The sequence below is a fragment of the Felis catus genome, chromosome C1 (genome assembly GCF_018350175.1).
Source record: "Felis catus isolate Fca126 chromosome C1, F.catus_Fca126_mat1.0, whole genome shotgun sequence".
Classification (NCBI taxonomy): domain Eukaryota; kingdom Metazoa; phylum Chordata; class Mammalia; order Carnivora; family Felidae; genus Felis; species Felis catus.
The window spans coordinates 153,814,957-153,831,010 of NC_058375.1; the positions used below are offsets into that span (position 1 = coordinate 153,814,957).

Below are 16,054 nucleotides of genomic sequence, written 5' to 3' on the forward strand. Positions count from 1 at the left end.
CCATATACAAGTAGCACCCTACTATACATATATAAAGAAAATGAATAAAAACTCTAAGTCCCTCCATAAATTAAAAAAAAAAAAATGTTCTCTGGAATATGTTTCAGTCCTTAAAATATGTTCCCTAGGCCTTTATTAGATGATTCCACAATAATAAACTTAGGAATTTTATGTCCTCTTGAGCTATCTAATATATATAGAATACATAAATATATATTCCATATATAAATTTGTCTATAATTGCCCAAATTTTGGCAATGAGTAGGATATATTAAATTTCATCCACAGGAAGACTAGCATAATGGTATTATTCAAGTTTATTTTTTGGTAACATACTACTATCTTGAGAGCAATTTAATGCTACATACCTATTCTTGACTTGGAAACGGTATCTCCTTTCCCTGATAGTAAATAAAGTTAAAAAGGATCAGGTAATGTCTAGGTAAATACAATATAATTCCAGTAAAGCTGGGAGAGAAACAAAATTTCACATTCAACCAAAATGGAGAGCTGTCCACTACTGTCTATGAATAAATGATCATATGTTCAGATATTTCTCTCTGTATATATAAATGTGCCATGTAACAAATGCAAAAACACTGAAGCTTATACTTTAAACATTTTTTTACTTTTTTAAAAAAAATTTTTTTTCAACGTTTATTTATTTTTGGGACAGAGAGAGACAGAGCATGAATGGGGGAGGGGCAGAGAGAGAGGGAGACACAGAATCAGAAACAGGCTCCAGGCTCTGAGCCATCAGCCCAGAGCCCGACGCGGGGCTCGAACTCACGGACCGCGAGATCGTGACCTGGCTGAAGTCAGACGCTTAACTGACTGCGCCACCCAGGCGCCCCTTTACTTCTTAAATGTACAGTTCTTTAGAATCTCTTCCAGAAATATGCAAAAGTTAACAAGATAAAAATATTTATTAGTGCCACCATTTTCATCCTATGTACAAAAATATAAACATTTAAGGAAAACTATATTTTCCATTTTTAAAAGGTAAGAATTTAATACTTTTTATATACACTTATTTAACCTTGCTAATATGACTTAATAAAGTATTGTATTTTCATCTGTGACATTAGTTTTCTAATTTAATAAATGAAGCACATAATGGGCCAAGAATATTATAATAATGGCCTATTCCCTCAGTTTGGTCATCTACAATCTTTGCACACTATATCAGATTTCATGGCAAAAAGGCTGCATGCTAGCTAGATCTATGTCATGACTTTTAAAAAATTTTTTTTTTCAACGTTTATTTATTTTTGGGACAGAGAGAGACAGAGCATGAACGGGGGAGGGGCAGAGAGAGAGGGAGACACAGAATCGGAAACAGGCTCCAGGCTCTGAGCCATCAGCCCAGAGCCTGACGCGGGGCTCGAACTCACGGACCGCGAGATCGTGACCTGGCTGAAGTCGGACGCTTAACCGACTGCGCCACCCAGGCGCCCCTGTCATGACTTTTAAACTGAACACTGCCTAAATATTTTCTAATAAAAATGTCTTTGAAAGGCAACTAAAAATCTCAGAACTTCTTTATCACTATTCTCTCATTCTAGAATTCCATTTAATTCTTTATTCAAGAATTCCAGGAGCCAATTTTATCTTGAAAATATTCCTATTTCCAGACGGATAAAAATGCAACAGACCAGAAAGTTCTATAACAGATGCAAATGCAGAAGGGAATTTAAGACTGCATATGATAATGGTATTCCAAATTTGGGGGGAAAGAACTGAATTTTCAACAAATGGTATTTGGGAAAAAAGACTAGCCATCTGATAAAAAAAAAAAAAAAAAGTTATGTACCCGTTTTATGCCTTACACTAAAGTAAATGCCACGTGGACCAGATATATAAAAATGGGGATATTACTCTGGGTGAGGGGAGGTGACAGAAAAGAAATCCATCTCCATGTAGCTTATGTTCTAGATCAGTACTGTTCAACTGTTCTCCAACATGGAAATTTTCTGCATCTCTGCTGTCCAATACAGTGACCACTCACCCATACGCGGCTAGTAGGCACTTGAAATACACTGACACAGTGGGCTAACAAACTAAAATTTTCATTTAAACTCAGCTTAAATAACCACAGGTAGTGGGTGGCCACTGTATGGGCCATAGTAGTTCTGGTACGTTGGTTCTTAAAATGTCATGCCTGGGCCAGCAGCATCAGTATTTCTAGGACCTTGTTAGAAACACAAATTCTCAAGCCCCAGTCCAGATTAGTGAATCAGAAACTCTGGAAGTGTGTGCTTTGACAAACACTCCAGCCAATTCTCCTGCATATGATCGTTTCCGAACCAGCAATCTAAAGAGGCTAAAGAAACAAGGAGAATATACAGTATAACAGATAATAATAAATGTTATGATGAAAAATAAGATAACAAAGGAGGTTAGGAAATGTTCTAAATGAAAAAAAAAAAAAAAGAAAAAAAAAGACATTAGAACAGAGACCTGAATGGAATGGGCTATCTGGGGAAAGAAAATTCCAGGCAGAGTTAGACAAGCTGCAAAGGCCTGGGGGCAATAGTGTGCTCCACAAGTTTAAGGAAAAACAGAAAGCAGTGTGCTGGGGTGAACAAGGTAGACTGAAATCAGAGTGACTTGGGACTTTACCAAGTGAGAAAAAAACCACTGGAGTTCTGAGGAGTGATGAGGTCTACTTTACATCTAAACGGATTATATGCTGATTGTTGTATTTACAATAGCCTGGGGAAGCAGTTACAAAGCCACTGCAAAAATTTAGGGGGAGATGGTGGCTTGGACTAGTCAGATTTCAGATATATTTTGTAAAGTGTTGACAGGATTAAAGCCGATGCCAGACCAAAAGGGTAAGAAGACACAAGAGACAGAAAAACGAGTTAAGCAGTAGAAAGAGGCCAGGATTGCAGGAACACTAGAACGTGGGAGGGTTGCTAAAAGGACCCAACAGGAGGCCTAAATTGCTAATTTAAATGATTTGCTATATGATACATTAAGGTCCTGGTAGCTTCCAGGAACATGTTAAATCAAGAAAAGAAAGGAAATTTCAAAAGGTAGAAACATTAAAAAAAAAATCCAAAAATAAGATATATAGTCAGAGCCAGGGGAGAAGGCTCCCAGAACATTAACCCTTGAGAATCCATAATAATATTATGAAGGGGATTGAACTTTCCACAAGATCTAGGACAAGGGTTCAGGCCAATCTTATCTTGATCTGAAGGAGGAGGATGGGCTCAAGATGTTATGTGGGTTCCACTTATACCTAGATATGCACTCCTTTTTTGCAAGACCCTCTCTTAGCAATGTTTATTCCCAGTACCTAATACAATATCAGTACACAGTGAGGTCAGTGTCACTGAATGAGGAATTTATAGGAACTGTGATTATTTATCTCTTAGGGAATTCTGGTATCTCACATTAGACAATATACAACTGAGTTCTCTGCACAGAATCAGATGTATGAAAAGGCAAAGTTGTTGAAATGAGATTCATATGCTTTAAAAACACATACACAGAGGTATGAAAGCTGGATTTTTTTGTTAATTAACAAACGTGACTAGTAACCTTGTTGTATCTAAAGTCAAGACATCTTTACACAGAGGTGAGATTATGGCATTAGGTTGGGTTAAGACCGTTTCCAGAAATAACCTCAAACCTGTTCAAATGCTTCTTATATTTCACTGAAGCCTCAGCATTTGGCACTAAAAACATAGAAGACATGGTCCTGACCTAGCCAATTTTAAGCGTGAGAATTACTGTCTTAACTCTATCAAAGAGGAGCCTTAACACTATAAAAGTAGGACATTAACTTTTAAGCAGGCTCTGCATGCAATGGGGCTACTTTGGGGAATATCTAGTCCCGAACTGCACCACAGAAAACAGAACTCATCTCTTGAGTATAGTTTAGAGTTATCCACTTAGAAGTCAAATTACTTCTAGCAAAACAACAATTTTGTTTTGAGGATAGCTATCCCAAGTTGATGTACCAAACAGCAATTGGCTAACAGGTTCTACCCTAGAATCACCACAGGAAAAGACTTGTGTCCGTGTTTGCTAAAGCAGGAGCACGTGCCAACAGGCCACCTGAAACCTGAGCCAAATGATTAAAAGTAGAAAAGGACTAGCTTACCTTGGTCATCACTTTCTCAATCAAATAAGAAATAGTATCATCCTCCTCTATACCCCCCATCACTTGGAATTTGGGTTTATTATATTATTTAAGAGTCTACTGTGTATTACCATTTATAAGTTTTTTTCTCTTGTAAAGTAATTTTCTGGAGGGCAGATATTTTTTAAGACTCTCTAAAAACTCTTATTTCTTCTTTAAAATGGAGAAATCCCTAGGAAATTCCCTACTTCCTTTAGAAATAAAAAACCCCTTGTATGATTTTTATATCTATTATCTCATTTGAGCTCATAACCACCACAAAAGCTACTCTTACTTCATGAATGAAAAAGCTGAAGTTAGAAAAGATACATGACCAGATTATGAAGAACATATACAGAATGAAGGTGCAGTCAAAATTAGAATTTCCTGAGTCCTAATGGAGCTACATTTTAGCCTCTCAATAACCATAAATCAGGATTCAAGGTGGGGTGGATGGTGTGGAACAGGCTAACTGCTATCTGTTGTACTTTTACTTCAAAGAATGATGACATCACTAAATCACCCCCTAAATACTATGGTGACTCTTTCTGCATTCATGACACCTATTAGAGGTAATCTTGTCCTAGTTTTGCCACCTGCTAGCTAAGACGAGACCTCCATTTTTGTGTTTCAAAGTACAACTGGATATCAAAAATGAGAGTCATGATTCAACAAAGAGCTCTCAGATCAGCAAGATGTCCAATAACTTCCTCAGTGAATTTCCAACCCCTGGAAGTGTTTAAACAAAGTCACTTACCAATAGGGTGGCTATGTAATTTATCATCCAATCTGAGACACCTGAGAGCAAAAGGGGGCACTATTAGTAATTAATCTGGGATAATAGGTACAAACAGGGACTGTCATAGAAAATGAAGATGCATGATGTAAGGACTTTTTATGAATAGACAGATTTCAAAGTATCTGACAGGGGTTGAATTCTATGAATAAGATTCTTCCTTATTATGATCCTTTAAATTAAAAAAATTTTTTTTGATGTTTATTTATTGTTGAGAGAGAGAAAGAGAGACAGAGCATGAGTAGGGGAGGGGCAGAGAGAGACGGAGAAACAGAATCTGAAGCAGGCAAGCTCCAAGCTCTGAATTGTCAGCACAGAGCCCGATGTGGGGCTCGAACCCATGAACCATGAGATCATGACCTGAGCCGAAGTCAGAGGCTAAACCGACTGAGCCACCAGGTGCCCCTTTATTATGATTCTTTAAATCTGCCCTACTATCTAATACCATTTTCAATGCATTCTCAAAACTGAGTTGAGTTGAATAGATTCTAGCTGCCCCTTACAAATGCGTACTAACAACCCAATTAGATTAATGATAGTATGGAAATTTTTAGAACACTCTTCGTTATTACTAATGTTTATTTATCTTATGCTAACCCACCTAGCTCAATAATGAATTCAGGAATGAAGTAATGATCTCTATTCCTATGTGCATGAAATGGAGTAGATGAGGTACATAAAACAAATAAACCTAATCTCAAAGTTGAGAATGCTGACTGAATTAGGCTATAGAAAACATTTAGAAGAAAGTAATACAGAATTAAGATTTTAAGACAATAAAACCTTAGGTTAGATTAGTATTAAACTGACAAAAGTTCTTACATCAAATGATTAAAAAAAACAGATAAAAAGTTTTTGAAATTCACCACTTTAGGCTAAACTCTACTTGGTCATTTACCTTGGATGTTACATTTAGAACTAATCATAATTACCTTCATAAAAACTACGATTTAATAGCATATCTATTAAACACATACACACACCCCTGATTTAAAAAAAATGAAGTACTATAAATATATCTCATTGCAATTGGGGCGATGCAAATATGGACAAAAGATAAAATTTTATGGACACAAAAGTGAGAAATCATTAACTTAAAGGTAGGTTAATAAGATAGCATGTGCAATATGATACCATATTGCCATATTGGGGAAAAAACAAAAGAAGTGCCTATATAGGTAATGTATACATTTGTGTGTGTCTGTGTATATGTATGAATAAAAGGTTATATACTATAATGTTAATATACGTAAACTGCCTGTTTAATAATGACATGATGTTTTAATTTTTTTAGCTTATCTGCATTTTCCTACTTTATAGTGTCCAACTATTGCATTTGTAGTCATAAAAAATCAAAAAGAAAATTAACAAGAGTCATTGTTATAAGGTGTAGATGCCCAGAAAGTAAAGAGAGGAGAGTAGCTCCCCTAGGAATGAACTCAGAGGACATTTGTGAGTATTCTGTCACCTTTTTCCAACCAGGACAGCAATCAACCAGTAGAGGCTTATGCACTCCCTGGCTCAGAGCTGCGGAGGGCAATATTGGAGCCCAGATTACAGGATTCTTCAGTCTCACCAATAAAAACTCAAAAAGTGCTGTTCTACTTAAATAATTTAAGTTAAAATTCCAACTTTTATTTTAAGCATCCACAATTGAGTAAGTATCTACACTAAAATTTAAGCATTCTTAGAGTTCAACATGATTTGTGCCATGGAATAGATTTTCAGCAGTGTGTTTTTGAAATCTATTTGCCTATTATATATATACTATACATTTGTCATTATTTTACACTTTTCAATAAATGTAAATGTGATATGAAATTTTGAAACTCTTCTGAGATACACACTGTTGTATTACTGATTTTTTTTTAAACAAAATTGACCCACATTAATGCAGTTATTATCTTGTCATTTTTCATAGTCTACTTTTTCCAATAGGTGGCACTGTAGTCCATGTCAACTGTTTCTGAGCTAGTTCTCTGACCCAACTAGTGCCCGTCAAAGCTGCGGGGCTTACTCTCAACTCTGCTATAAACTGGTGCTGCTGGACAGGCAAATTAGGTCACAAATCATGTGCAACATGTCTCTGGGTCATTTTATAGGCAAAGGCCAGAGAGATGAGGCAACTTGCTGGAGGTTACATAGCAAGTTACAGAATCAATTATAGGGCCCAGGATTTCTAACTTCAAGTTCTATGCTTTCTTTATTTGTGTTTTCATTTATGGCATTCTCAGATTTGCTCAAATCAAAACAAATTTCTATTTATGGTAGGAGCATAAAAGAAAGCAATATCTTCTTTATAAATGGTGTTGATTCTCTTTTGAAGAAGAGACACTGTGCTAGTCTAGCTGTACAATGCTCTCTCCACAGGCTAAAAAAGAGGATTGATGTCAATCTTTTACCAAATATCCCAAATGAAAACTGTTTTTAAAGTGTCCCAGAGAAAGAGAATAGAGAAAAAAGGAGCAAACACTTAATGAGGAATAATTACATCCTAGGCAGACACCTGACTATAAGGTAAGGACCTGGAGTGATATGCAAACATACTCATATATTTCCTTATTCTCTGTAGTGTCTATAGCAGTTTAGCCCATAAACTCATTTTCATTAAAAATTAACTTTCCCAAGTACATGTAGACACCACTACTTGTGCTGTTGCATAGTGTAGCATTTTCTGAGGAGGGCAGACCCTGGGCATCTTGTCCCTACAGCAGTGTCCTTTAATGCTTACTTTTAATAAGGCACAGAGCTGCTCTCTCTGGTGAAGAAGGCTGTTTACTCTGCCTGCATGCATGTGCACGTGTGCGTGCACACACACACACACACACACACACTCATACATGTTTATGGGTATATATATGTGCGAGCTCACACAAACACACACACACACACACACACACACCACAATAAACATTTTAATTTCACCTTCCTTTAATCTAATCATCCATGACAGGATGCACAGAAATGCCCAAGGGTTTTCAGTCTGGCACCGCAGGTAGCCTCAAAGTAAGCAAAGGACCAAGGACCGCAAAGACAAGATGGCAGACAAAGGGTGACTTTTGGTCTTTAAAGAGGCATTATCAGTAAGCTCCAGTACCAAAAGATTGGTAAGCCAGTGCAAGGTTACCAACCTAATTCAGGGCAAGTTTTTAGTATCCCCCTGAGCACAAAGTCTATTACCACCTCCAACCTTATTGTGTTCCCTAATCTGAATAAGCTCTTTGGTGAAAAATCAATGTACAAATAAGGGCATTCTTCTGAAGATAATGCTATGTGTTCACATTCCTGCAAATGGAACATTCTGAGCATATCTCTGTATGAGTTGTATAAGGAGACAAAGGGAAACTTTCTAAAAATCTTCCCCAAGACGACATTTTGAGGAAAAGAAAATATATATGTATACATATCTAAAAAGTTAAATGAAGTATATAAGTTTTCTAAATATTTATTCCAGTCTAATATTGATATTATTCTTCAAAGGAAATGCATATTTGATAGATAATACTATCAAAATAAATATCATGCACAAGGAATATTTAGATAAATTAAGAAAATATCGTCTCAAAAAGTTTTATTAGAGACTGTTCACAGTGACATATGGAACTCTGATTTTCTAAGAAAACATTATGTATGTAAACTTATTTAAAATTATTCTTCCTTAATCTTCCACCAAATTCATGAATTATTTTGTTGAAACTTTCCTTATTCTATTTATAGTAACAAAGCCAGGAAGAAATTTAAGTTGTCCATGTCATGGGTCTTCATTTTAGGTAGCTAACATTTATCTGCACATTTTTTTGTTACAGTTAAACACTGTTTTGTTTTTTAACTGTGGGCCAATGGTAGCTGCAACATTCAAGATACTCCAAATTACACTCTTAAGATATCCCAAATTGTAGCTTAAGATATCTACAATCACTAAGATATCCAGAATCACACCACCACTTTTAATCACAAACACTTAATATTAAAAAATTAGTCACTGCACCTATAACCTGAGTCATTCCTGAATGATAAAACTATTAGGAACAAAGTCCCTGAATCAAAATGTCTGATGAAAACACTGGTATGAAACAAATTCTGCTTATAGGAAAGTTTTTCAGCCCTAAACAAATTTGAAACAGCAATCAGTATTTGGGACACACCTTCCTTGTTCTCTATGTGGAGAAATTATCTTTATTTAAAAAATCCTAGGAAAGTAACTATGGACCGTTGAAACAAATGTCTCTTCAGAACATACCATTTAAGTTGCTACCTCCATGTACATAAAAGAGTTTAGGAAGACCATTTTCATTTTAATGTATTTATTAAATGCCTAGTATATTGCAAGAAACTGCTAAGCACCATGAAGTAATGATGCCCGCATGGGTCTTGTGGTTTATTCAAGAAGAGAAGACATGCATATTAATTATAGCATAGAAGGATATAGGATAACCATCAATGGTAATAAAGTGTCAGAAGAGTCTGGAAGGTAGAAGTAACATTTCATTCTGGGAGGATTAGGGAGCCTTCATAAATAAAAGTGTTACTTGAGCTACAAGCCAAACGGAGAAAATGTGGGTGGTAAGGTACTCCAGATGAAAAAACATTCAAAAAGGTGTGGAGGTGGAAAAGTAGAGTATCTGTAGAACAAAAGAGTCATGCAGCTGAAGCTTAAGATATTCAAAGGGGAACAGGGAAGGAAAATCGTACCTAATTGTGGAGAAGAAGAAATAAGGTGTCCCAATCTTCAGACTTGGTAGTTTGGACTTCCTTAATTTGATATTGAATTGTTGTACCTGTGTTCTTTTATCAAAAATAGTGCCATAAAGAGAGGGGTGTTTTAGTCAGATGCATTTGAGGGTGAGAGGTAAGTGGAGAGAGCCCAGGATGAAGGAAAGCAATTCTCAATAGAAAATGGAGGACTCCACATGTGCCAGGCACTGACACCATTTCATTTAATCCTAACAACAACAGAGTTATCAAGCATTTTTATAGATAAGAAAACTGAGGCATTCCAACAATTGGTGACCCAGAAACAAAACGGTAATTAATGGAAAATTACTCAGGTTTAGGGACCTAAGAAGCAAACATTGTGGAAGGTCAAAAGGGTGAAGAAAATCTAGGATCCTTTTAAGTACAAATATAGTAGAAATGATTGGTGCAGAATCCAAGATAAATATGAAGAAAAATGCATCAACTTGCAGAAAAGTCATAAATTAGCCTTAATAAAAAGGATGAAGAACAAATCCAATGAAAAAATAGAAAGTATGTAAGCCACATTGTCAAAAAGATTGTGTCAAAGAGGGAACCCTAAGATCTCAGTAACGACCAGCTTCAAAGTGATGAAATTCAGGGGTGTCAGGGTGACTCAGTTAGTTAAATGTCCAACTCTTGATTTTGGCTCAGGTCATGATCTCATGGTACATTAATTTGAGCCCCACAGTGGGCTATGTGCTGACAGTGCAGAGTCTGCTTGACAGTCTCTCTTTCTCTCTTTCTCTCTCTCTCTCTCTTAAAAATAAATAAACATTTAAAAATAAAAAGTGATGAGATCCTACTCTCTTGGTAGATAAAGAAAGTAGACTATGGATGTTAGTTTCCCAGAGTTAAGGAAACAGAAAAGTTATCTCAGAAAACATATAAAAATTCTAAAATAATTATGATGGGCGACAGGACAGAGGAAAACCATGATGCTAATGCTAAAGTCATTGAGGTTAAAAAAAAAAAAAAAGCCCAAAGAACTCAGAAAGCTGAGAGTAGAGAAAAAGGCGATATAAATGCATGACTGGAAGGACCAAGAAGCAATTTTGAGGAGTACTGGTGATGAAACCATTGTTACCTGTCAGTATCAGTGAAGAATTAGGAAAAATACTGACTTCTTAAAAAATTACTTTGACTTCAGGAAAAATAAAAGGAACTGTCTTCATTAGCCCTAGCCACATCCATTATTATTATTATTTTAAAACCAGGGTGTCAAGAACTGAAGATGATAGTCATGGTCTCTAACTTACAAAATGCCTTCCTTACTCAAAAGAAGCACAACCCAAGTGATTACCTGCATCTGAGCTAGAGGCCCAAGGACAATCACAGGGTCTCAAACTCCTAAACAGGATTCACTGTGGGATCTCCAAAACCACTTTCAACACAAAATAAATGGCAAACTGCAACTTACTTAAATTTAATGAGAATTTAATACACAGTATTATGTATGGTTTGCTAATGCTGAACTTTTCTACTTTCACATAGTTCTAGTAATTTGTGAAGTTACACATAAACTTGATGGTAAATCTGAAGATTAAGGTTATCTTGAATGAGTTTCTTCTAGACAAAACCACACTGTAAGGATGCAACACCCTATAGGTTGCTTACTTATTCTTTTGTTCTACACACACACACACACACACACACACACACACACACACACACATTTTTTTTTCTCTCTCTCTCTCTCTTTCTCTATACAAAGGTCAAAACAGCTTAGATTTCTAAAACAGGACTCCTGATAACAAACGGGCAGTTGAAGGTGAAAGGTGGAACAAGACCAAGTATACGGTTCATGTAACTTTCCACTTCAAAATGAAATGGAAAATTACACTTGGCTTTATTCCATTTTTCCAATTTTTATGCAGGTATTAAAAGTATCAGTCTCCTAAATCACATTTTCACTTCTTGCTGGGTTAAAGTTTAATTTTACATTCCTATTAAACTTATCCACATTTTTAGTAAATTGATGAAATCAAAGAACTAAAAAATCCTACAATTTTACAGTCAGATTTATCTGTTTTGATAAATAGGACAGTATGACATTTTAAGAGTAGTTAGCAACCTCTGCAAAATCAGATTCAGAGAAGCAGCTTTAAAAGGAAGCAATATTTTGGAGAGAAAGGGAAAGAATTTCCTTATAGGTCATTGGCTTGCTTTGTAAGTTGAACTTATAAAATCAATATAACCAATGATTGTTCCTCAGGGAAAAACTTTTTTTTAAAGAAAACTTATTAAATTAGTAATAAAAAAATAGTTCTAAGTTTCAAGAGTCACTTGATAGGGGTTGTGGAATTCATAACATTGATACTAAAATATTATTAGGAAAAAATTTATCACCTTTTAGCATATTTTTAATAGATAACTAAATAGGGTGATGAATGAAGTATTTTGTCAAAGAAAAAAATCAAGAAGTACGTATAAAACAGAAGGTATCAACGACAGAAGAAGAAAGGGAACTCCTGCTTTCATTTGCTCCATCGTACCTGCCATGAACAGTAGTGGATTTGATAATATCTCCAGGTAGCACCACTGAGAGTTCAATGTCTTTATCTATCATGTTTTCTTTCTGTTCCATGATGCAAGCAGAGGAGTCTACAGTATCATCAACTGAAGAGGCATCAAGGTATTTGGTCTCAGCTGGAGGAAGTGGTGCCTTGGCTTTTGGTTTTCTCCTTAAATAAAAATAAAACGCAGTAATTAAATATATCCATTTTATTTTTAAGTTTATTTATTTTGAGAGACAGAGAAAACAAGCAGGGGAGGGACAGAGAGGGAGGGAGAGATAACCCCAAACAGGCTCCACACCATCAGCGCAGAGCCTGATGCGGGGCTGGAACTCACGAACCACAAGACCATGACCTGAGCCCAAATCAAGAGTCAAATGCTTACTGACTGAGCCACCCAGACAACCCTAAATATATCTTTTTTAGTAACTTTCTAATACGATCTAATTTAACAAAAACACAAAATGTGTGTGTACATGCTTTTCACATGTAGAAGAAACAAGCACCAAAATGTTAACTGTTTATTAGACATGATGGAATTAAGGATTTTTCTTTGCCTTAAAAAAAAAAATGTTTATTGTTGGGCGCCAGGGGGTTCGGTTGGTTGAGTGTCCAACTTCAGCTCAGGTCACGATCTCCCGGTTTGTGGGTTCCGGTCCAGCATCGGGCTCTGTGCTGAGCCTGGAGCTCAGAGCCTGGAGCCTGCTTCAGATTCTGTGTCTCCCTCTCTCTGCTCCTTCCCTGCTCGCACTCTGTCTCTCTCTCTCTCTCAAAAATAAATAAACATTTTTTAAAATTTTAAAAAAAAGTTTAATGTTTATTTTTGAGAGACAGAGAGAGAGAGAGACAGAGACAGGGAGAGGCAGAGAGACAGAACACAATCTGAAGCAGGCTCTAGGCTCCTAGCTGTCAGCAGAGAGCCCCATGCGGGACTCAAACTCACAAACCTTGAGATCATGACCTGCACTGAAGTCTGACACTTAACTGACTGAGCTACCCAGGTGCCCCCTTTTATGCTTTTTTTTTAAATTGGTGCTCTCTTTTGTTTTCAACAACATGACTACATTAATTGGTAATCAAAAGAAACATGATAATAAATTCGATATTCACTTTCATTATGTTCAATTAATGTATGTTTATTACAGTAAAGCAAAAGTGTAACATTTTCTTTAGATAAAGTATAAAAATCCTTGCTGTCCCAGGATGGAGATCAGTATCTCATTCCTATACCTCATCACAGCTCTTACCTATGTGCCTTTCACTCTATTTATTTCCAACCTAGTGTGTTCTACCTCTCTATCCAGATAACTCCTACCTACTCTTCAAAGTCTAGCTGAAACCACCCTTTCCTAACCCCTCAAAGTACAGTCTCTCCCTCTATAGCATATACAACAGATTCCATAAATGTGACATTTTTCCCATTTCCCCCCCTGGGTACCAGTTTCATCTCTCTGCCTACGTTTATAACTCCCTGGAGGAAAGAAGCATGCTATTTTACCCACTGCACTTAGCAATGAACAATGAACTGTGATTCGTTATTTGATAAAATACATTTCTGCCTCAGTGAAAAATTCTACAAATAATTACTCTAGCAAATATGTTTCAGTGTCACTAGGGCAACCTCTTATAACCTATTTATAACAGAAATAGGTAGCAGACATGCTGAAAACATTCACATGGGCCAATTCAATGATTTGATGGGTTGAAAAAACATAAAAAGAAAGTAACTACAAATAATGACATACTTATTTTTAAGTACGACAAATTAAAACTTTTGAAAATGTGGTCTTTAATTGCTTTTGGAAGAATTACTACTGCTTTCCATTCAGAAAAATACAAATTTTAATTTCTCCCTCTCCCCATTTCCCACACAAAGTAAAAACCAAATAAGAGAAAGGGCTTCTTTATAAGTAAATATGTAACATCCAGCCATTTAGTATTTTCAAAATTTAAAGTCTCAGACACCCAAGCACCTTTATGCATTTGACATCATGAAAAGCAGAAATTTCCTACACTGTACATTAGTTTTCCAAAATAATAGGCATTCAATTTTTAAGAGTATAATTGTGGAGATATATTGTACCTGAGAAAATATTTCTTTTACAGTAGTGGCAAGAATGAATTTTTAAAAGTGTTACAATATATATAACACATTTATAAAATCTATATAAGAAAAATTTTACCCAATTTCAAAACATTGTTAATATGTAAAATTGACTACTCATGTGTTCAACCTACAACTGTCCTGTAAGAGACAATTATGTAGCCGATTCAGCTAAGCACTGGGGATGTAAAGATGATAGGGCCCAATTCCTACTCCTAAAGAGTTCAAACCCCAAAAGGACCAATTAATACACACAAAATCATGACAAAGTTTGATGACTACTCTAATGTAGGTATACAAATGATACAGCTGAAGCTCATGGGAAGAGAAACTTTCCTAGGAACTCAGAAGTGTTTTACAGATAGGAAACATAAGTTTAGGGGAATGAATAGAAACTACCCGGGTGGGGGTGGAGGGACATGAATTTACATTTCAGGCACAGGAAAGCAAATGGAACCATGAAAGAAACTGGTACTTTCACAGAATTGGATAGTTTGGTAAAAATCCACAGAAAAGTCAAAGGAGATAAGAAATCAGTAAATCAGTTTTTAAATACTTTGATAAATAAGTAAATTCAGGGGATGCCTAGGTAGCTCAATTGGTTAAGTGCTGGACTTTTGATTGTAGCTCTGGTCATGATCTTAGTTAGGGTTCGTGGGATCAAGCCCCGCACTGGGCTCCATGCTGTTAGCAGATTCTCATTCATTCTCATTTTCTCTCTCTCTCAAAATAAATAATTAAACTTAAAAGAAAAAAAAGAATTCAGTAAACCAGCTCAGTATAACATGAACATGCTAAAGTCAATAGCCTATATAAACAAATGCAAAAGTAGTCAGAAAGTATAATGAAAAAAAAACTTTTATACCAGCAACAAAAACGAATCTTAAAAATTGTTATAATACATATAACAAGAATTTCGCAAAATCTGTATGAAAAAAATCTTAAACGCCAAATATTCAGTTTGGATCTCTCCCTTCAACTCCAGATTTGTAAATCTAACGCCTACTTGACATCTGGACTCAGATGACTAACTGGAATCTCCAACTTAATTTAACTTCCGATTCCTCTCTCCAGCTCCTCTAAACCAAATCTTTTTCTCTCCAAGTCTCCCTATCTCTGTAAATCATAATGCTCCCAATTGCTTGAGCCAAAAAATCCCCTCACACACATAGCTGCAATCCAATCCATCAACAATCAATGTCTGCCACTTCTATATGATAGACCTGGATTCCACCAGCAACCCTGTTCACCAAACACCTCTGATCAAGTCGCTAGGTAGTCTCAGTGATCCCACCGTTGGCCCTTCACATTCTTCTCAAACAGCTGCTGGAGTGATCCTTTTAAGTTGTAAGATCACCACACTTCCTCTCATACTCTCCAATGACTTCTGACTTCACCCAGAATAAGATCTAGAGTCCTATAATTTGTCCTTCCTTACCTCTGGTCTCTCTAATTTCCTCTTCCTGTCCTTATGGCACTCCAATACTGTGACTCTTGCCCTTTTCTGGAACACACCTAGAACAATCCTTTTTTTTTTTTTTTTTTTTTAACATCTGTAACAATCCTGACTCAAGATTCTCACAGGGTCTGCTTCTAACTTTTTAAGACAGTACCTCTATTTCTCTGCTTTATTTTTGCCATAGGGCTTATCAACAACTAACATACTTATTTTTTCATGTCTCCTTCTATTAAAGAGTAATTACTCCCATGACGATAGAGACTAGTCTCCACTGCCCTGTGTCACACATATTTGAAAATACACAGTATCT

The 16,054-nt window shown here is 36.1% G+C and overlaps 1 protein-coding gene across 13 annotated transcripts in view; it reads right to left on the reverse strand.

Annotated features, from left to right (window-relative positions):
• Positions 1 to 16,054, reverse strand: part of COBLL1 (cordon-bleu WH2 repeat protein like 1) — a 171,810-nt gene that overhangs the window by 53,853 nt on the left and 101,903 nt on the right. For all 13 annotated transcript variants that reach the window (XM_045033883.1, XM_045033881.1, XM_045033885.1 and 10 more), the window contains one exon: positions 12,161 to 12,349. In XM_045033883.1, coding sequence (XP_044889818.1) covers positions 12,161 to 12,349 — 189 coding nt within the window. The remainder of the gene's footprint in view (positions 1 to 12,160; positions 12,350 to 16,054) is intronic.